This window comes from Cyrtonyx montezumae, unplaced genomic scaffold (genome assembly GCF_038088225.1).
Source record: "Cyrtonyx montezumae isolate F1298 unplaced genomic scaffold, pur_monq_1.0 scaffold_29, whole genome shotgun sequence".
Taxonomy (NCBI): domain Eukaryota; kingdom Metazoa; phylum Chordata; class Aves; order Galliformes; family Odontophoridae; genus Cyrtonyx; species Cyrtonyx montezumae.
Window position 1 is genome coordinate 8,685,648 of NW_027072033.1, and position 20,090 is coordinate 8,705,737.

General features: G+C 40.6%; 2 protein-coding genes and 1 pseudogene across 2 annotated transcripts; 2 read left to right on the top strand and 1 right to left on the bottom strand.

The window, feature by feature from the left end:
• Window positions 1–1,866: 1,866 nt before the first annotated feature.
• LYRM7 (LYR motif containing 7) lies at window positions 1,867–15,478 on the bottom strand. The gene is made up of 5 exons (XM_065740678.1): window positions 15,429–15,478; window positions 12,540–12,612; window positions 10,878–10,948; window positions 5,424–5,505; window positions 1,867–2,475 (listed from the first exon to the last, which is right to left on the bottom strand). The coding sequence occupies exons 1-5, from the start codon at window positions 15,444–15,446 to the stop codon at window positions 2,399–2,401; spliced, it is 321 nt and encodes a 106-aa protein (XP_065596750.1). The 5' UTR covers window positions 15,447–15,478; the 3' UTR covers window positions 1,867–2,398.
• On the top strand, window positions 6,850–9,137 carry LOC136051217 (uncharacterized; annotated as a pseudogene).
• A 487-nt stretch (window positions 15,479–15,965) lies between the features above and the next one.
• Window positions 15,966–19,887, top strand: HINT1 (histidine triad nucleotide binding protein 1). Its single transcript, XM_065740654.1, has 3 exons — window positions 15,966–16,133; window positions 18,758–18,862; window positions 19,562–19,887. The coding sequence occupies exons 1-3, from the start codon at window positions 16,023–16,025 to the stop codon at window positions 19,724–19,726; spliced, it is 381 nt and encodes a 126-aa protein (XP_065596726.1). The 5' UTR covers window positions 15,966–16,022; the 3' UTR covers window positions 19,727–19,887.
• Window positions 19,888–20,090: the final 203 nt, after the last annotated feature.

Sequence of the window (20,090 nt, forward strand, 5' to 3'; positions counted from 1 at the left end):
GAGGGAATGGCCACAAGTTGCGCCGGGGAAGATTTAGATTAGACCTGAGGAAACATTTTTTCTCTGAAAGAGTGGTCAGGCACTGGAATGGCCTGCCTAGGGAGGTGGTTGAGGCACCATCCCTAGCGCTGTTCAGGAAGCGTTTAGATGAGGTGCTAAGGGATTTGATTTAGTAGTTGGGTAGGGATAGTGATAGGAGGATGGTTGAACTAGATGATCTTGTAGGTCCTTTCCAACCTAATGAACCTATCAACCTATGAGAGGGGAGCTGGTGAGTACAAGGAGGGAGGGAGGGTGGAGTTGTTGCTAAGAAAACAACTTTGAGCTTGCAGGGAGAATACTTCAGATATAAGAACTTCAGAGTTGGACAAGAAGGATAGGAAGCAGATCTCAATCAGAGATTAATTTCCTGTTTTCTACTCAAAACAGTCCCACATCATAACAATCACAGCATTTATACATGAACATAACCAGAGAGGAAGTGTTATCCTGAAAAATTAGCCATTGCTATAAGCAGAGTATGAGGAAATAAAACATTCAACATCTTTTCTATAATTAAGATTTTAAGATCTGTTCTTTCTGTTGTCCTAATGACTGACCTGAGAGTATCAGTTCCAACTGCCCACTGCTACAACATCTTTATTTCTGGCTCCCTGCTGCAATATAACTGATACAACTGCTACCACTCTACAACTGCTCTCCACAGCCTTCAACCTGCTCAACCCTCTGCATTGGTTCCAGGCTGGCTGCTCTCCACAGATTCAGCCTAGGCTTTGCCACAGTCTGCATGTGGTAGAGGTTTTCCTTCAGTGTCCTCTTCCTGTGTCTGCTCTTGGTTTCTCCCAAATGATCTCTGTTATTGTTATGTTCTGGGTTTTGTTTTTGTTTGATTTTGCTTTTCCTTCAAGAAAATATCCCATGTTTTCATTTCTATTTCATGCCTTCATCTCTGTTTATGTGTCTCAATAAAATATACATACACACTGTAAAATAAAACCTTGCTGTTAGGCTGAGCAACAAGGTCAAGTTCCTGTTGTGTATAGCTCCATTCGTACTTCTGTTGTGTTACATTTTCAACCAAGTAATCATCTCTCCAAAGAGGTCGCACATTTCTCTGCACTTTAAGGTCTCTTGTCACTAGCATTTGCTGGGGGTAGATCCTGCATTGCCCTGAGTTCCCCTGGGTTGGCCCTGCTTTCCTACCAGGTGCTCAATCACTCTTTCAAGCCAGGACTTAGCATTTGCACTACACAGACAATGTATTTATTGCTAGCTGTTCATGACAGCTGGAGGCAACAGTTCTAAACTTTGCCCACTGTTTCACCATGTGAGGGGAAGACTGGATTCAAGCACTAGTTTTTTGTTTTACAGTCACAGCCACCATAAGAAAACATGTGAGACTGACATTTTTTTATGCTTATTAAAAATAAAGGTCATTTGGATCTGAAAGAAAATCCTTCCTCCGTGGTAATACACACTTAGATCTGAGCATGGTACCTGGTTCTGATTTATCAGAAGATTCTGCGTATGTATCACTGTAGTTAGGCTCCACTTAAAATCGAAATAGTATGATAAATTCAGAAAGAAGCCAATGAGTTTCCTTAAAAACAAATAAACAAAAGAATAAAAAAAGAGGAAGTGATAACAGCTTAGTAAAACTCACCAACAGCCTCAGGAAATCAGAACCACTGCAACTAAGAAACAAGTCTCTTTTCTTTGGAAAACGCCTTAGCATAGTCACAAGATTAAAAAAGAAATCATAAACCATGTGATCTAAACCAATATCCTTTAGTTTTCTTTTTTCATTGTCCTTTGTGAACTCAAACCCTGCTAATCCTGCTCCACTCAAAGGTGTGAGCGAGAAGATAAACAATGCACACACTTGCCTTTCTGTAACACCTGAATAATTTATTTGACAACCCTTAAGAACTTCCTCAAACATTACAGTATTTCTGTACAGAGTTGATGATGAATTCAGAATTCATGCTTTTTGATGTGAAACATGAACTCAGTGGTTAGTTTCACAAGATGGTTTTCAGTTATTTCAAAGCAGTATATAATGTAATGTTAATGGGATCAAGAGCTGCAATTCACTTGCATTTAGTTGCCTGCAATTCTAGACTCCTAGGAAACAATCTCTGTCTGATACTCCTCTCTGAAGTAACATAATTCAGCAGTATGTATATTTACGCACTTTGTTTTTCAAGGAAATTGTAATAATTGTATCTTCCTCAAAAGAAGTCTATGGTGACATCACAGCAAAGAAAACGCGTTTCAGTCCACATTTTTTTGTCATTAAATTAAAATCTGGAAAATAATTAAAACAGGTATCTACTACTGTTCTTCAGAGTTCTCATTAACACAGAACTTTCTTCCTGGGGAGAAAGGCGTGCTCTTCTCAAGATTCATGCTTTTTTGTTGGTTTATCGAAGTAAGGAGTATTGTCTTGTAGCAGATCCTTCCTGGGTAAGAGCACTGTAAAACACACAAACAAACAAAAAAACCCTATTAAGAATATTGCCTTATGGCAAATACTACTAAAATAATAAATTTGGTTTTACATTTAAAAACAAAAAATCAAGTCAGTCAAACAAGAATCTAAATTTTTGGCGAGCAAACAAACAGCATCATGTTAACAACGTAACACAAAATGGTATCAATTTTTTTATTTTACCTTCTGTTGGAAGAACATTTTTGACCTTTTTGCTTTTAAGAACACTGAAAATATTTTAATAGTATTACTAATTCACAAGAAAAAACATGGCAAAGAATTGCAATCACTTTTAGCACGAGAGAGAAAGTAATTTTAAGGCTCCTGAGCCACATTATGTTTACTTCAGCAGTTCCCACAATTAATACTAAATTTGGCACAGCCCTCCTCTTCAACCTTCTGAGATCTAATATGTAAAATATTCATCTTGTTGCATGCTTTAAATGCCAACAGAAAAAGAAAGCATCGATGGAAAATGACCTCTGTATCCTCACAGAACTGCATTTGTGTTTGCCTAGTTATATATTACCTCAACCTGTTCCTTACTGAACTCTTGCCATCAACCCTTCAGAAATCAACCTGTCCCTTCCTCACGAGGGGAAGGAGCTGTCATGTCAGATTTGCTCAAGCAGTACAAACTAAAGCACAATCACTTTGACCACATCAGACAGCTGCTAAAATTATATCGAACCTATAAAAAAAAGTGTGCATGTGTTCTGTGAGTGTAAAGATAAACATTTGGTCCACAGTACACTGATACCCCACAGATTATAATAACAAAGAAAACTGAGGTTATGTTACTTCTGCCTCCATGGATTGGCAGTGATGCATTTAATGAGTTTCTAAGATCCTGAAATAAAATTTCAATTCCATTTCTTTTACAGAGAAAAGACTGTTAATTAAGTTTATAACAAGTCACATTGATATACATGCCCGGAACAGATATGTGAAATACAAATGCAAAAAACAGAATTAAAAAAAAAGTTCAAAGTATCGAAAAATACCAAGTACAAACAGAAGACGAAAGAATTTACCTTCAAAAAGCTAAGTTTTGAACACACAGGAAATCAAAACAATCAAAACATATGGTGTGTATGGAGCATTACTAAGGTTTAAAGTTCTACTTGTACAAGTTTAATTTGAAAGAAAAGTGACAAGAATAAAACAGAGACATTTGCATACTGTCAAGTAACATAATTCATACTGAATCATTTTGCAAAGAAAGAAAAAAATATAAAAAATGTTTACTTTGACTAACAAACTCCAAGATGAAAATGTTTTCTTGTTACTACGGAAAGCTCTACCTTCCTTTTCTAAAACAATTTACTGGTGAATCCAAACATAATTGTATACAGTAGTCCCAAATTCTCTTTACAAAGAGTAATACTGCCCTGTGCACTGGTTCTAGAGCTAAGACAACACAGAATAATTTCATTTGATTAGGGAAAATGGTCCCCATACCAATACTTCTTCTCATAGTCTAAGACTCAAGAAGGAGAAGGAACAACAGCAAATGTAATTAAATCATACACTGTCAGCCAAAATAGAAAAAAAGTGTATTAAAAAGATTCAGTCAGTAACTCATTTAAGGACAAATCTGCAGCAATAAGCTTCTGTAACATATTTTGCCTACCATCTCCTTCTCCCCTTTCATGCAACATAATCATAGCAATTAAAATGACTAGTTATCTGAATGGTTTTAATGAATACATGGTAAATTTGTAAAAAAATAAATATGCATGTACACAGAAGCCAAAAGGTTTGTCCATAGTTGGATGACTACGCTTAGCTCTGATGCCCTCATCTGAAAAGACATGTAGTAGAACAGAAAAGAGCACAGAGAAAAGCAATAGAATGACCACAGACATTCAGCCGCTGTTCAGAGTGAAGCTCTACAAAACAGAGGCAACAAAGGTCTTAAAAACTCAAGAGCAGCTTGCAAAAATGAATAGTGGTTGATAAACAAGACTACATCAAAGTATTCTCCTACAAGCATACCAAATTCTCTGTCAAAAGCATCTGGATGAAGAAATTTGTGTGGATGATGGGAGGAAACGCATGAGAGAAATTCACTGAGGATAACTAAAACAGAAACTACCCCTGGCTCAGGAAGTGTTGCCAGGTGTAAACAGATAGAAGATAGCAAAGCAAAGCACACTTCCTCTGTTCCTGCTCTTTTTCTGCCATCTGCCTAGAATCTCTATGAAGTCACAGCTAATACAGTCTAGACAAATCTCTGGCCTCAATCATAATGGCTGTTCTAATATTAAACGCTCTACCAAACCCAAACCTGAAAATATTTACAAAGGTTTACAGATTCCAATAAACGTAAGTGAAAGGAAATGATGTATGCAGCCAAAGATTTCTTCTATATCTTACCACATAGCTGCAAGGTGAACTTATTATTTCTCTTCCTGCAAGACAAGAGAAATTTCCAAAGCAAGAGCCAAGATTTCATGATCTGACAGGCTCTACAGCAAAGTTGTCATCGTGTGGCAAGTATTCCAAGGCACCATCTGTAACTTCAACAGTCAAAGCAAGGTTCTGTATAGAAAAGAGCACCAAATCCTCAAAGAAAAAGCTGTCTGACAGGCAGCATACACATGGCATTTGTTAATTCTCTTCAGGCAACTTCTACATATATGCTAGAGCAAAAACCTACAGATGCTGTGGCTAATTCATTCACAAATACATACACTGATTAGCTAGCACATTCAATCTAACATTACAGGTACTTTGTGCTTCTCTTCTAATAGCTCCCATTAAAAAAATAAAAAAAGTACAGAAAATATGTATCTTTGAAACCTTTACAGGATTAAATTAAAGGCACAGGCAGTGCCTTTAATTCTTCTACTTAGTTTTCAAATTTTCAAATTTTTTTTTATCAAAATACAACATTTTAAAACATTCTTAAGCATGCAGATCTACTCACATATTTTGTTGGAATCTGTGTGAACTGCCTGAACAACAGAAGTCCTGAGAATCACTTCAACATCTGAAGCTATTTTCAGAAGCTAATAAAGAGAAAACAGAAAACAAACCAACAGTAGTTTATTAAATAATAGGTAATTATTTCTGAAGGTATTTCCCACATTAGAGAGCTATTCAATTACCAGAATCAGTCAGTTCTATTATTAAGTAAGCTATTAACTATCTATATGTAGCTTTCACTTTGTATGTCACAGCTGATAAAATTGCTACAGCATGACCAAACCTTTCGCTGAAAAGAATACAGCAGTATAAAATCTATACATATGATTGAAACAGAAAGGAATATAGTAGACTGCAATTACCAAAACAAATAACTACATTTATCAAAGAATGGCTTAGATTGGAGAGAATCTTAAAGATCACCTAGTTCCAGCCCTTCTATCATGGACAGGGCTGCTAATGACTAGATCAGGCTGCCTAGGATCCCATCCAACATGGCCTTGAATTCCTCTACAGATGGGGCACCCATAATCTCTCTGGACAAGCTGTTCCAGTCCCTCATAGCCCTCTGAGTAAAAAAAATTCTTCCTGAAATCTAACCTAAATCTTCCCTCTTTTATAGACATTTCCCCCTGTCCTGTCACTGCCAGACCGTGTTTAAAGTTAGCTCCTTCAAGTACTGACAAAGACGACAAGGCCTGCAGCATCTCCCCTATGAGGAAAGGCTAAGAGACCTTGGACTGTTCAGCATGTGGAAAAGACAGAGGTGATCTTACAAATGCTTATAAGTATCTTATGTGTGGGAGGGATATAGCCAACCTCTTTTCAGCGGTCTGTGGGGACAGGACAGCAGCAGCTCTTGACTTTGGAAAGTAGCCTGAACAACTAATCTAATATTTTTAGAGACTGCAAGGAAGCAGCCAAATATCACTACATAATTAAATTAATGAGACTTCAGATTCTGAGACCCTACACACAGCTCCTTTTTACTTTCTTTGTGCATTTATTACTTATGGGTCTGCTCTTGACACATGACCTACCAACTGAGACTAGGCTAAATAGTCCTCCATGAAGTAGCTGGTGTAACTAGTGGTGACATAGATAAAGACAAACATACACACACTTCTGTTGTAGTGATTTATTGGTGTTTACTTTCAAAGCAGAACACAGCCAACCCCTGTTGACTCAAGAATAAAAATTAATGAAAATGAAAAATGAGTCAAGTCTTCTTCCTTAAAGTAGTTTTTAGGCTGAAGAGTCATAATAATCATAATAATATAATGTATATATATAATGTAGAAATCTTCAGGTAAATGATTGCACGTTGTCCTCACCCTTCCTACTGTCTTCAGAAGGCACTGCAAGTCACACAGCAGTTTCAGTCTACAAGCAGTGCTTGTCAATACCGGATTCAACAGCAGGGGCAAATGGAGGCTTTGTGAGGTGTGTGCGGCTTGCAGGCAGCTCAGCTATGAGCTGCACCCATCTGCAAATTGTGCAATGAGAAGGGCCACGGAGGTCCAGTGGATGCTGGATTGCTCCAGGTTCCCTGGCTGAGGGAGAGAAGAAACAGGTGGGAGTTTCTGAGATCAGCAGTCAGACAGAGCAGATAGAGTATGGTATGTACTCTAGTATGTATCATAGCTGGAATTTTCATATAAAGTCATGCCATAAGGAGGTTAAGGACTGCTGCAGCAGTAATAGCACGGCGAGAGCTACACACACAGGGGCTTTTAGCCTGTATTTCCATATTGTGTGCGTTTATCATATACTTCCTTGTCATGACACTGATGTTTAAAGACAGGACAAGAAGCTCTGGCCTTTCTGTTTTTATTGGGATATGATTTACATTCTGCATACACAGCTATCTGGCACAGAATGTAAACTGCCATTGCAGTTCCACTCCATCTCCTTAGGCTCCACCACTGGTCATCAGAGAGAGGAAATCAGCACCCGCCTTTCTGCTTCCCCTCATAAGGAAGCCACGATGAAGAATCCCCTGACTTCGCTCTTAAGGCTGAACAAACAAAGGGATCTCAGCTGCTCCTCATATGTCTTCCTGTTCAGACCCTTCAATGTCTCTCCAGCTCTGCTTTCTGCACTAATAGCTTTATGTTGTTTTTGTACCATGGTTCAAAAACTGCATGCAGTACTCAAGGCTGCATCAGTGCAGTGTACAGCAGCACAATCCTCTCCCTTGTCTGGCTGGCAGTGCTGGACCTGATGCACTCTAGGGCACAGCTGGCCTTGCTCACTGCAAGGCATAATACCATTGACTCATGTTCAATTTGCTGTTGACCAACACTCCTAAATCTCTTTCAGTAGAGCTACTCCACAGCAGTCAACTAATCTCCCAGTCTATATGAACAGCCAGGGCTGACTCTTCCGAGTTGCAGAATCCAGCACTTTTTGTTGTTAAACCTCATGCAGTTGGAAACTGCTCAGCTTTCTAATTTGCCTAGGTCATAACCTTGTCATGAAAGGAAATTAAGTTACTTAAGCAGGACTTTGCCCTTGTGAACCTATGCTGACTGTGACCAATGACCACACTTTCCTTTAGGTGTTTTTCAATAACTCTCATAATCATTTTCTCCATAATTTTACCAGGCACTGAAGTGAAACTGACAGGCCTGTAATTACTAGGCTTTTCCTTCTCACCCTTCCTTCTTCTCTGATGCCATCAGTGACATCACCTCCCTCCAGCTGTGATATAGGCAGGCATTCTGGCAACTCACAATCCACACTGCAGTGAGCCAGCTCAGGATGAATGATGGCGTCTAGTTTGGCAGCAGAGTGTAAGGATCTTTGTGCTGTTGTCATCGATACAGGGATGGGTCACACCAGGAGTGGGCTGGCTGGGGCTGCCACAAGTCAGTGGTGCCCAGCCAGGGCAAGGTAGGCTCCATTCTTACCCACGGTGTGGTCACTGACTGGGAAGGGCTGGAAGAACTGTGGCATCACCTATTCTACCATGAGCCAGCTGTGTGCCCTGAAGAGCTGGCTGTGCTGGCCACTGATGCCCCACTTTCCCCCACCACCAACCATGAGAAGGCGTCCGAGATCCTCTTCGAGGGCTTTGGTGTGCCAGCCATGCTTGTGATGCCCCGCTCTGTGCTTGCTGCCTATTCCTACAGCCATACCACTTGTGTGGTGCCAGGCTCTGGCGCCGGTACATCTTATGTGGTGGCAGTACAGGATGGCTATGCACTGCCCCATGCCTCCTTCCACCTGGACTTGGCCAGGTATGACCTCACTATCTACCTGGGCCAGATGCTGGCAGCCTGTGGAATACAGATGCCAACAGAAACGCTCCAGCACCTGAAGGAGGCATTCTGCTGTTGTGACCCACGCCACACTGACATTTCCTTCAGGATGAGTTCTCCCACTGTCCTGAGGCCCTTTTCACCCCTGAGGTCCTGGGAGTGCCAGGCCAAGGCCTATTGGAGATGGCAGACCTCTCTCTGCAGCTCAGTGGAGCCCAGCCCAGCAATCCCCCACTGCTGCTGGCTGGGGGAACCACACTGCTGTGCAGCTTTGCTCGGTGCGTGGCTCAGGACCTGGGTAGGGGCACCTTGCTGCTGCTCCCAACTGACAAACTGCTGCCTGGCTGGGAGGCTCCATTGCTGTTTCCCTCAACGCCTTCCAGGGCTCGTGGCTCCCGAGGGATATCTACACAGAGAGTGACCCCAGTGCTGTGTACTGCCACTGCTTCTGATCCCAATAACGAGCTGCAGAGGGTAGCAGCTTGAAAATTTTTAAAATAATAAGAAAATAAATTCAAGCTCTGTTGTTTTTGTTTGTTTTTCCCCCCCACGGGATTTTTTCTACTTTTCTTTCGCTTTTTTCACAGCCCTTATCCCATTCAAATTTGTAGTCTACTGCCCTGAAATGAAGATGGAATACATGTCCCAGCCAGATTCTGTACCTGGGAGATGTAATCCTGAATGGATATACAGGACAGGGGACAAATGGATGGAATGCAGCCTTGCAGAGAAGGACAATGCTCTCAGACACAGGGTTTGAATTTTGGGTGGTCCTGTGTAAAGCCAGGAGTTGGACTTGATTATTTTATTTTTCTACATCTCCACCTTCAGTGCTTACAGTTTCATCATTCATTGAAATATGGTTAAAAAATGGTGAGATAGAGATCTAACACTCACCTTAAAGCAGAGCTGAACACAAACCAATTGCAGGGGATTGAGAAGGATGTTGAACTGCTTGTTGTCACTTCTGATTCATTGTATAATGTAACTGGTGCATCATAATGTAAGCTTCCACTCTGAGAAAGCCAGATAATGCACCCCTTACAACTCTATGCCAGGTCTTTTGTCTTTGGAGTCAAAAGTCCCTTAAACTGTCTTGTTAAGCAACAGCTAAAGTAAAACAGTAGTAAGGAGCACATCTGATAACACTTCTGCCTGATTGAAACCTTCGTGCATGATTTCTATAAACATATATTAGAGACAATCCAAAATGAACCTCAACTCCTAGAGTAATTCCTTTTTGAGAAAGTACTGGTATAGCGTCAGTCTCAGATTAAGCTGCCATGCTTGAGTTTCTCCTACCTTGAACACTTCAAATCTATTTAATTCCATTATTTTGATGGAATTATGAGTAGTAAGTTCATCACACAGTGTTTGCAGATCTACATTGTAACCAGAAAGTCCTTATATGATCCCCCTCATTGTAATATTTAGAATTTTTACAATTTCCTTGTAGAAAACATTCCATGGCCCACCTTTTTTCAGTGGTCTGTGGGGACAGTAAAAGGGGAACAGCTATAGACTGGAGCATAGGAAGTTCCACACCAATGTGCATAAGAACTTCTTCCCAAGAGCACTGGCACAGGCTGCCAGTAACTTACAAAGAATGCTTTACTGCTTTTAATGCACCATGAGGAAAGAAGCAAAAAACTCCTAAGTATAAATAATACCTCTGAGTTACAAGTCATGACTACTAGTTCATTTTCCATCTCTTACAAAATAAGCCATCTCATTAGCACTCAAGAATCAAATTAATTTCTCATCTCTGCCAATTACTGAGTAGGTTACTTAGTAAAGTTTTCACACCTTTGCTATACAGCAAACTAAACAGGTAAATTTAAGAGAACAAAGCTCAAATATAAATTATGAGCAGATGGGAAAAAAAAATAATGAAAAATTGAGTTTTTTCTCATAAGAACATATGCTTCAAAATTACCATAATAAATTATTAGAACAGGCCTTCTCCTTTTTTTCTTTTTTTTGCTTATGTGCAAAATTCTGTGACAGACTAGTAGTATATTTACAAACACAGATCCACGGAAAAGTCTTTCTATAACCACCTCTTACAATAATTCAGTAAGTATCCATGTTGGTTTAAGGATTTTTTAAGTAAAAGGAGCTCTTTTTACCCAAAGAGAAAGAACAAACAAATAAAAAACAACAACTCTAAATGCAATGAAAACAAGAAGTACCTCATTTATTTTCTCTTCAGATGTCTCATTTTGGTTATTTTTGAATTCTTCATTTATCTTTCGTCTTGCAGCTACATAAAGTGAGCAAAGTAAATACAATGTGAACAAAACAATAGCATATTTTTTTTGCAATTGCAACAAAGCTCATGATGCTGAGGCCACAATAACTACCTTGGCCAAGCTCCTTAACTTGGCTTATGTCAATGCTCCTTTTGGCTATCTACTCCTTACCCCTAGAAGAAATAAATCAAGCCCTACTTGGTGCATTCATTCTTAGGAAAAAATACAAGATCTCCATGGAATTCAGGTAATGTTTTATTTTGAGTTTACTGGTACAGGAATAAGATACAACACTAGATCTGCACATCTAGCATTGTATGCTTTAAAAATAACTAACATACAGAGGGCACTGCCAAAATTTCAGTTACTCAAGAATCAGTATTTATTCCCTGAAGATGAACCATACATAGAGAGGATCAACTCAAACACTCAGAATGTTAATCATGTTCTGGAAGAAAGCCTAAAAATTCCAAGGGTGAGAACCAAGGTTCGAAAACAAAGAAACAAAAAATTGAATTTTGTTTAAGGAATATGGCTTAACAACCAAATAAGGAAAACATTAAGAATTTTACTCTTTCTACAATCTTTTACCTAGCTGTGTTTTCACTACTCTCCTTAAGGTCCTTCTCTCATACAAAATAGGCACAAACACAATTTGCAAAAGAACAATAGCCATACTGTTTATATTAACAAGGCAGTAGAAATAAATAACATTCATGACTTGATACTGTTTGTCTTCTTCTGTACACTGTCACTATAAAGAATATAGAGGAAGAACAGGAAGAAGTACCTCTCCTATGATGAAAGGCGGAAGAAATTGGGATTGATTAGCTTGGAGAAAAGAGGGCTTGAGGGAGACCTCACTGTGATTTTCCAATACTTAAAAGGAGCTTATAAGCAAGAGGGGGATTAACTTTTTACAAGGGTAGATAGTGATAGGACAGGGGGGAATGGATTTAAATTGAAAGAGGGGAGATTTAGGTTAAATGTTAGGAAGAAATACTTCAGAGGGTAGTGAGGTACTGGCTAGTGAGGTCTGTCCAGAGAAGCTGCGGATGCCTCATCCCTGGAGGTGTTCAAGGCCAGACTTGATAAGTTGCAGGGCAGCCTGATCTAGCAGCTGGCAATACTACCCAAAGCAGCAGAGTTGGAACTAGATGATCTTCAAGGTCCTTTCTAATCCAAGCCGTTCTGTGATTGACTTCGGTTAGCTATTTCTCATTAAAAATTTGCACAAGACAGCAAGACTGCTAGTGAAATTACAGTGATCTCATCTCCTTCCTTTCCATTTTGGCTCTTGCATCACTTAGTCTCTCATCACTTACTCTCTCATCTTTATGGGAGTATTAGCACAGTTAAATACAAATTGGAGCTGCAGAATTGACACTACCTTCTCCGGAAAAGGTAGTATTTTTAGCTATCTTCACCACTTTCACACCCTTGACAAAAAGGACAGCACTGGTACAGCTTCCTCCCTATATTCCTGATATATATTCCTCTCCAACATCAAAAAGTGGTTCTAACTGACACAACAATGACTCAAATAAGAATCAGTGTTATCCTGGTATGTAACACGCATCCAACACACAACAACAATCTTACCTTCAAGAGCTCTTGTATCATTTTTAAAAACTTCTTGCCGAGTTCTGTGTAACAATTTAAAAAGCCTCAGTGCCTGTAAATACAAGATCAATAGAATTAGTGTGCTTGCAAGCAAGATTCTTAGTTAAAGAGTATGCTGCAATTAAAAGGGTTTCTCTTGATCTTTCATGCTGCTTCAATTTAGTACAGCATTTGATATGAAATCAATATCTGAAGTACTTCACCTCTATTCCTGATCAAATAGCTTGCATCCAAAGCAGATTTAAGAAATAATACTAGACAGTTCTAGATGTTTCAAATTAACCTGAAATACTGGAGAGGTCCAGCAGTACTCTTCTAAGTAATCATTTGGCATATGAGTCCTGAAAATGCTTTCACACAAGCGTATTTATTATGCTAATATAAATCAGAGAAACAGAACCAGAGTCACTGTGCAAATATGTCACCCGGAAGGGACTACTGTGATCACATTAGTGGATGTTCTACAATTAAAGAATAAATAAAAAAGAAAAAAGAAATATAAATGGCTGAAATACTCTTACAAGGCATTGTAAGGAAAATGAACAGTGAATTTCAAATGGATATAAGAAGTTTACAGTGAAGTTGGGAACACTGACAGTGTAACCTGTCACGCCAGTGAGATGACAATCATGCTAGTGACATGCCTGTGTCAAGCAGGTATTCTCTTTATTACAGCACTGGGTGCATGGGGATTGCTCACCAAACATGCACCTCGAAGAAAGAAACAACTACAAATTTAAAGGCATAGCACATGCATATTTATTACATTCCAAGGCCATGGGTAGAAATTCCAAGAAATTATTGACATCTCTGGTGGTCATAAGATTAAAGCTAACAGTCATTTTTGCAGTAAATTTCCAACCTTTAAGGGGGTGGGGGGGGAAGAGGTAGCCTGAACAGTTTCCCACTGATGTTATGTTGAGCTGAGGCATCTGTTCTGCCATTTTATCTTCAACAATAGGACATCTATTCTACTTTCTTACCTTCACTTAAAAACAAGTTTTGCGGCCTCCATATTTTGTTCCTGAGCTTGCATTTACACAAGCCTCTTGTCCTTCAGCTTCTATCTGCTCAAGTTGTTCTCACAATATTCTCATGATTCAACAGTAACTAATCAGAACACATATTTTTAATGTCCCTAATACCTATTCAATATCTTCTATAGGAGACTTGGCAAATCAAAAACAAAACGATGACTTTCCTAAATATAACTGCCATATCAGTCAGAAAATCAGGATTTACAATGTAACAATGATAGATCTGCTTATGGATATACAGCAAAAACACTGAGAATCACACCTTATAGTCATATAGTTTTGACTGCTTAGTCATACAGAATGTCATGAATTATGGCAATCTTCAGGGACTAAAAGGACATCTTCTGAAGATATTTCTCATACCTTCTAGTAGGTTTAGGCAGTACTTCACGATAAGCTTGGATTGTCTTCTTGCAATTACTATTCAACAACTTTCTCAGAAAGAAACAGACGAAACACATGCTTGTAAATGAAAAATGCCTATCCTCTTCACCAGCACTCTCTTTTACTGTGTGCTGGAGCAGTAACCAAGAGTATGCCCTGGAGGCCAAAGGTCAACCACAGGAGAGTGGCCATTAAATACATCCTGACTGGGCCCTGGAAAGAACTGTTGCTTTGCTTTCAGCCCCTCAATGGCAGGGAAAGCAGTAGCAGGCTTCTATGGATCCTACTACTTCCACCAGACATCAAGACATTTTCCTGATCCCTCTGCTCTACTGCTCACTTGGCTTAACATAATTTATTCTGAGATATACAGGCACAAAAAACAGATTAAACAACAGAAAAGCTTTAAGCAGTGAGAACCTTCTACCAGTTTACTATTGCTTCTGTTGTATAACATTACCACAGCTTTAATGCTATTAAGGGACAACTTACAAACACCAACCAACTCCAATCTTACTGCATCCCAGTGAGTAGACATTATGACTCATTATTAAGCACCCTGTTACTGAAGATATACTGTGGCAATATAGATTTTTGTGCCATAGGCAGACCAGTATACTCCCAATTACTTACAAGTCAGAGGTATGCTTATGCTAAAACTTTTTCTTTTACAAGACTTGGTACAGGATTTGATAATCAGTTAAACCACATGTGCAGACATGTGGAAGAGGTGGATTCTGCTAACTCCCACTCGCTTTCCACATCCTCAATAATTCACAGCCAGCAAAGACCTGTGCCATTCCTCAGGTGGTTGAAATTGTGGAAGAAGAGAGTGACAGATGACATTAGCAGCCAGCAAGTACATTTCTTATCCTATACATCTGTTTTAGTAGATCTGACTACACCATTTGAATAGCGTATTTTGAAATATATCTGTTCTATATTTTCACCATCCTTGCAAATAGCACAATCAACATTACTGCCAGCTTTGATTGGAAGACACAGACCTGACAAAATCAGAGGAAGGATATGATTACTTAGACCTCCCTTGATAGACATTAATCATGTAACTTCCAACGAAATACAAGTAAAAATCCAGTAAGCACATTATGCGTGTGCCGTTACTGTTTACGCACCCATAACCGAGAAACGGACCCACAGCGCACGACAGACAGCCCCCACCCGCTCCTCCACGTCTGCCCCTGTCCCGGAAGCTCAGGCGGGTATGGGCCGAACGGGGAAGGGACGGCGACAACCCCGACTGGTCGACCCCGCGCGGGCCGCCTCCGTCCTTTCCCCGTTCGCCCCAGGGTCTCGTAGATTCTGGGCAGCCCGCGAGGACCAGGGAAACCCGATCCGCTGGGCCTAACCCAGCCGGGCCTTCACCTAGCGGGACCGGCCGACCTCTACCGCTGAAGCCTCCACCGCGCACGCGCACTGTGCTCACCCTCCTGTGGCTCGCCATGGCGACCGCTGCGCAGGAGGCGGAAGTTACGCTATTTCCGGCCCTGCCCCCGCACGGCACCGCCAGGTGCAGCTGCCAACGCTGCTCGGCCGAGCCCACTGCGCCGCTTCTCTGGTGCCGACCAGAGTTCACACCAGAGTTCACCGGTAGATATATAACAAATTCAGCACTTTGTGCCAGCAGCTGTACTCAGAATCCTCTCAGAAACCTCTATATACACGTGGCTGCCTGCACACTTACAGCAATCCCAGTTTCTCCATTAACTTTCTGTTGGAAACCTCCAGACTTGTCCGCGCACCCAAAACGGAAGGAGGACGCCTGGCGGCACGCAGCACTACCAAACACACGGTCCGGCGCCTTGCCCGTCCACCTCCTCCTTACGGAATTCGTCCGCGCCTCGCGCATTCTGAGTGCCTGAACGCAGGGGCGTGCCCGAGGCAAAAAGACAGGAAAATCAGCCAATGGAGAAGAGAAAAGAGTGCTCGCTGGACCAATGAGCTCCTCGAGGGGCGGGGCGGGGCGGTGAGGGTGGAAAGCTCGGCCGTGGCGCCCGCGCATGTCGTCCGTGTGGCCGTCATGGCTGACGAGATCAGTAAGGCGCAGGCCGCTCGCCCCGGTGGGGACACCATCTTCGGGAAGATTATCCGCAAGGAGATTCCTGCCAACATAATCTACGAGGACGAGCAGGTGCGGGCAGGCCGCTCCCTGTTTACAGCCGCTCCTAGTTTTGGGACGGCGGTCCCTGAGCCGCGTGGGAGCTTCCCGGCGCTGCGGCCTCTCTGCCCGCGAGCGGGGTTCCCATGGTCGGTGTGTACGGGTCCAGCGGCGCCTTCTACGGATCCCTCGGTTGCGCCCGTTTAAGGGATTTAGGGAGCGTTCTAGCTGCTGGGACTCTTGGTAGAAGCCTGGAAGCAGCCATCCTGTGATCGGGGGGTCTGCGGCCAGAGGCGCGGCCGCTGCTTCAGTGCGGTGTGCAGGAACGCAGTGAGATGGTTGGGATGTGAAGGCAGGTGTTAACTGCAAAGTATTAGCTTTAAGTTAGCATTTAGCGTAAGTTTGTTTGGCTTTTCTGATTGGTTGTTTTCTTCTCTGATTGGCTTTAGTACGGTATGCCTCTTGAAATAGGGGTTTACCTGCGGTGTAGACTATGGAATACATATTTGTGAGCTTTACAACTATGGGTAGCTTGAAACAATGTTTTAACAAATGGTAGTAGCGTTGCAGTTGCTGTATATTTTCAATAGAAGTTTCCACTGGTTCCAGGCTATCAGGATACTGTGCTTTTATGTCAGAAACTGTATGCATCCTTTTTGTACCAAGAGAAAGGTGCACGCAGTTTTCCCTTACCTGTCCTGGCTGCAGCCTTGGGAATGCTTGATTGGGAAGGGTGCTGTTGGGCCCTGATGAGTCTGATCTAACAGCCACCAATAGTAAGTACTCATTGGAAGGGTGGTGAACTGCATGGCCTTGGTTAATTTTACTTGAAACTGTGCTTTTAGAGTTATTTTTGTAGAGAGTAACCTTTAATTCATTTTATTTGATAAGGCTTAACTCTACAGCGGCTTTGTAGTTTTTAATACCTTTTTATCTACATGATGGAAAGTCAACCTGTATCCTCCCTGCATCAATATTTCCTCTAAACAGATCTTAAGAACTTATAAAGTTCTAAAAGTACAGTATTTTCCATCATGCAGATAAAAAAAAGTATTACTAAATATTAAAAACTACAAAGCCTCTGTAGAGTTAAGCCTTATTGTTCTTTTAGTTGTGTCAGAAATGAAAACAACACTTGTGAAGATGACAGTTGGTTTCCTCTGTGCTGTTAGGTTTTCTTTTCTGATTGTTAACTACTGCTTCCGCTGTATATCCTATAGGAAATTAGTTGTTGCTGTTTCTTGGCTCATTAAATTATTTGTTCATGCATATGCACTCACCCTCTATGGGAGCCACAGGAAAATTGCTTAGGAAAGAAATGAGTACAACATACTAATTTGCACAGAATTATATAAATTTGTTTAGTCACTGTTAAGTCTTTGTTTACCACTCTACTGGTTTGAAAGAAGCTGTTAACCAACAGAATGTAAAACTGGGCTTCTTCATAAAAATAGTTTAAGATAGAACATTGGAAAATAAAGTAATGTGTTATAAAGCTGGTGCTTGACAGTGACTTCAGTTGCAGGAGAACTAGGAAAGCTGTAGATTTGGAATTGCGTAGGAATTTCCTTATTGGTTAACAAATAATTGAAACCACTTTGGAAAGTCACGTTTTGAGGAATGTTAATGACGTAAGTTTTACTGTGAAGAAGATGGGCAAGTCAGATATGATTTCTAGCTTCCTGTGGCTGAGTGCAGATGCAGTATGGGCTTCTGAAGATTGTGATTGCTGTAGTATCAAAATCTGGTTCTGTTGTCAGTTACTTGCACAAACAGGCGTAAGCATCCTTTCCCTTCTCTTTTTCCAACCTACTGAACTTTCCTAATTTAAAGAAAACATCTGTCTCCTTTCCCTTGTTATCTTGCATCCCTCTGCTGGAGGTAAATGTCTGTGTTGAGACCTTTTTGATGTGTCTAAGGAGATACTATTTGCAGTTTCAGAACAAATTTACCCCTATTTTGTTTTTTACAATAAAGCTACTTACCATGCACGGCTGTTCGTATTTCAGTGGTGATTTTTTTTCTCAGTCTGGAAATACCTTGAATAGCAGCCTTAATACACTGTTTTGAAATAGTCTTTCTCTGAAATACTTGGTTTTACTGAGAACAGGAAATGTAATATGGCTTAAACTACATAGCTGCCTTGCTGTCACAGCATTGCCAGATTTGGAAGGGACCTCTGGAGACTGTCCAGTCCAATTCCCTCACTAAAGCAGGTTCCTCATTTCTGATCAAGGCAATATTTAGACATTTTTGCTGTATGGCTGGCAACTATTTTGCTCTGCTCAGTAAGAAAAGAGCTAATGAGAAAAAGTGAGGGTGAATGTACATTCTATAGATTTGTATGTTGACAGCTATCTTAGCTGTTGTGCATATTTGGAAAGGAAGAATTGTGAAGTCAGTTGCTTGTTTACTTGCTGAGAAGACTACAGCTTTTGAGTAACATTTGGAAAAAGATAATCTGTTCACACCAGCAGGTTTTGTAGGTGCTTTCTGTGTTGAAATTATAAATCAGTAGTACGTCACTAAGAAAAGACATCTCTAGTTAGGCAGATTATCAGTTACTCTGAACATAAGTGTGTATTGCATACTGATTTCCTTAATACTTACCTTTCTCTGAAACAAGTTTACTTTTTATCTGCTTGTTCTTTTTCCAGTGCCTTGCGTTCCATGATATCTCACCCCAAGCTCCAACGCATTTCCTAGTGATTCCTAAGAAGCCAATTGTCAGGTTATCTGAAGCAGAAGATTCTGATGAATCTGTAAGTATTGTAGAAGTCTTCTGTACACCAAACTACTTCTTCATAATATTATTCTCTCACTCTTTTCTTACTGACATTATAAAGAAGTTGTTTTCTGATAATGTAGTCATTTGGTTCTAGCTTAGAATTGGAACAGAACTCAGCTTTTCCAGTAAAGGTAGAGAGATATAAAGCTAAACAAATCTCTGGGCATGTATTTGCAGCACAGAATGCACTGTTGTTTTGGAGTACGTGTCTAAACTCTAGTTTATGGTAAGTAGAACTTCATATGGAGAATATATGGAGTGTGGAGAACGGAGTTTGTGTCTTTTGGTAGCTAAGAGTTGAAGAAAGGAAGATTTAGCTGTGAATTCCTGAGTAGTTCGTTTTTTAGTTACAACCTTTAAAGGTTTGCAAGGTAAGATAAATAAACTTTATTTATTGCCTGAAGAAGTTACCAAAGCTGTAACTGTGATACAAATATAGCTTTTTTGACACTTCGATGTTTGTTATTATCTAGCTTGCAAAAATTCCATAGCTTGCTCTTTCTCCCTGTGTTATTTAGTCAATCTTCTTAGGTTTGCTTGGAAAACACAGTTGCAGGCAGACTGCAATTTGAAGAGCTGTGGCTGGATTTCTTAGACATAACTAACAGACCTCTGAGTAGTTCTCTGCTCTCATTCTTCCCTTCTTGCCCTCTCCCCTCTTTTTCTCCTCCAGCTTCTTGGGCATTTAATGATTGTTGGCAAGAAGTGTGCTGCTAACCTGGGCCTGACCAACGGATTCCGGATGGTTTTGAATGAAGGGCCTGAGGGTGGGCAGTCTGTCTATCATGTACATCTCCATATTCTGGGAGGTCGTCAGTTGGGCTGGCCTCCTGGCTAAGATTTTACACCACAAGAGATGCTGCATGCACACAAATCACTAGCAGATAGATTAATTGCCCGTCAACTTAGCCACTGTTAATGTTAATTTGTTCTTGGATATGTGTCTTCAAAGGGTAATAAATGCTCTGAATAGCACAATAAAGATACAGCATATGAGAATGATCTGTCTCCTGTGTCTTACTGATGGAATTGGTTCTGTAAGTTAAAATATTGTCTGGGGTATGTTTGGGTCTACTATTAACAATGTTCAGTAGATAGTGATTTGTATTGTCATTTGAAACCTGAGGATGCAACTGTATGACAGTCTTTCCTGCCCTTTTGGACAGAAACTTAAACCTTTGCAAGGTGCTGCTGGAACTTAA

What these genes read in the sequence shown, in the direction of transcription:
- LYRM7 (XM_065740678.1), bottom strand. An exon ending in TGATACAAGAGCTCTTGAAG is followed by an intron (nt 10,949 to 12,539) that starts GTAAGATTGTTG and finishes CACTTTATGTAG; the next exon opens with CTGCAAGACGAAAGATAAAT. An exon ending in CACAGATTCCAACAAAATAT is followed by an intron (nt 2,476 to 5,423) that starts GTGAGTAGATCT and finishes TGTGTTTTACAG; the next exon opens with TGCTCTTACCCAGGAAGGAT.
- HINT1 (XM_065740654.1), top strand. Translation starts at nt 16,023, where the DNA reads ATGGCTGACGAGATCAGTAAGGCGCAGGCCGCTCGCCCCGGTGGGGAC. An exon ending in TAATCTACGAGGACGAGCAG is followed by an intron (nt 16,134 to 18,757) that starts GTGCGGGCAGGC and finishes TTCTTTTTCCAG; the next exon opens with TGCCTTGCGTTCCATGATAT. An exon ending in CAGAAGATTCTGATGAATCT is followed by an intron (nt 18,863 to 19,561) that starts GTAAGTATTGTA and finishes TTTCTCCTCCAG; the next exon opens with CTTCTTGGGCATTTAATGAT.